We start from the raw sequence: 2,280 nt of genomic DNA on the forward strand, positions 1-2,280 counted from the left end.
ATATATACACACACACAAACTCAATTTATATGGCGGAGACTTTACATTTAAATACGTTTTTTATACATATATATATACACACGTACACACGCACACACACACATACACACACACACACAAACTCAATTTATATGGCGGAAACTTTACATTTAAATACGTTTTTTATACATATATATATACACACGTACACACGCACACACACACATACACACACACACACAAACTCAATTTATATGGCGGAAACTTTACATTTAAATACGTTTTTTATACATATATATATACACACGTACACACGCACACACACACATACACACACACACACACAAACTCAATTTATATGGCGGAAACTTTACATTTAAATACGTTTTTTATACATATATATATACACACGTACACACGCACACACACACATACACACACACACAAACTCAATTTATATGGCGGAAACTTTACATAGGAAAACGCTTAATAAATAAAAACAATTGTTATGAAAATAACAAAAAATATAAAAAAAATATTTACAAATAAATAAATAATAATTATAATTATAACAATTATAATTATTATTGAAATTATTAATAGTAATGGCCGAGTTTGTCAGTCTTATCATTATAGGTATATCTCGATGCTTTGGAAGACTTTTTATCTTCTGTTTATTATTATTATTGTTGTTATTGTTGATTTTATTATTATTATTATTGTTGTTGTTGATGTTGTTGTTGTTGTTAACGGAAGCATCTGACAACGGTTCTGTGTAAACTTTGTTCAGTCCTGCTGTTGTTGTTGATGTTGATGTTGCTGTTGTTGATGTTGTTATTGTTGTTGATGTTGATTTGTTGTTGTTATCATCATCATCACCACCACCACCATTATCATCATCACCATCATCATCATCATCATCACGAACACGCACGAAATTTTTCAAGTGTTGTTTAACGTATGCAAAAATGAGATCTTACGAAATATTTGTTGTTGTTGTTGTTGATGTTGTTGTTGTTGTCGATGTTGTTGATGTTGTTGTTGATGTTGCTGATGTTGATGTTGTTGTTGATGTTGTTGTTGTTGATGTTGTTGATGTTGTTGTTGATGTTGTTGTTGTTGATGTTGTTGTTGTTGATGTTGTTGTTGTTGATGTTCTTGTTGTTGATGTTGCTATATGTTGATGTTGTTGTTCATGTTGTTGCTGATGGTTTTAATCCCGTCATAGTTTTTTTTATAGCCAATTCATCATCAAAATTAAACTTTCTTTCTGGCGTCAAGGCCACCAACATCATCACCATCATCATCATCATCATTACCACCACAATCATCATCATCATTACCACCACAATCATCATCCTCATCATCACCACCACAATCATCATCATCATCATCGCAATCATCATCATGTCGAATAGCAGGACGAACTTTGTATCAGAGGAATCTTCTTGATTGTAGTTCCTAGGATGTTTTCTGCAACAATGGAGTAGTAACCGAACCTGTCTTCAGTCACCTCTACAAAGTATAACTGTACCTCACTGTAACCATCTGTCCGATCCTAATGACGATCGTTATGATGATGATGATGATGATGTTTGTGATGATGATGATGGTGATGATGATGATGTTGTTTGTGATGATGATGATGTTTGTGATGATGATGATAATGTTTGTGATGATGATGATGATGTTTGTGATGATGATGTTGATGATGTTTGTGATGATGATGATGATGATTGTGATGATTATGATGATGATGTTTGTGATGATGATGATGATAGTGGTGGTGATGATAGTGAAGATGAAGAAGAAGAAGGCCAAACGGATGATGTTGATGATGTTTCGTTTCTTAATTTCCAACGCTTCAAACGACCGAACAAATATTTTCATTTTATAAAGAAAAAAAACATCCAATGTGCTCTAACTAGAAGCAAACTAATAATAATAATAATAATAATAATAATAATAATAATAATAATAATAATGATGATGATGATGATGATGATGATGATGATGATGATGATGATAACAATAAAACAGAACCGGAAATGGAAAAATGAACAAAACCCAATGAAAAACACATGAAACCATAGAAACTTGTTCGACAAAAATATTTATTTCCATGTTTGTTTAGAATAACAATTAGCAAACAAATGTATGTATATATGTATGTATGCATGTTTGTATGTTTGTATGTATGTATATGTATGTATGTATGTTTGTATGTATGTCTGTCTGTATGTACGTACATGCAGTACAAAAAATTGTATGTCTGTATGTAAATTTTCCANCTGTTGTATA

The 2,280-nt window shown here is 31.5% G+C and overlaps 1 protein-coding gene across 1 annotated transcript; it reads right to left on the reverse strand.

Annotated features, from left to right (window-relative positions):
- Positions 1-765: 765 nt before the first annotated feature.
- On the reverse strand, positions 766-2,103 carry HELRODRAFT_181827 (hypothetical protein; the record flags this gene model as incomplete). Its single annotated transcript, XM_009031610.1, has 4 exons — positions 766-798; positions 960-1,152; positions 1,479-1,537; positions 2,077-2,103. 4 exons carry the CDS (start codon positions 2,101-2,103, stop codon positions 766-768), a joined length of 312 nt encoding a protein of 103 aa, XP_009029858.1.
- Positions 2,104-2,280: the final 177 nt, after the last annotated feature.

Source organism: Helobdella robusta (genome assembly GCF_000326865.2).
Source record: "Helobdella robusta unplaced genomic scaffold HELROscaffold_76, whole genome shotgun sequence".
NCBI lineage: Eukaryota > Metazoa > Annelida > Clitellata > Rhynchobdellida > Glossiphoniidae > Helobdella > Helobdella robusta.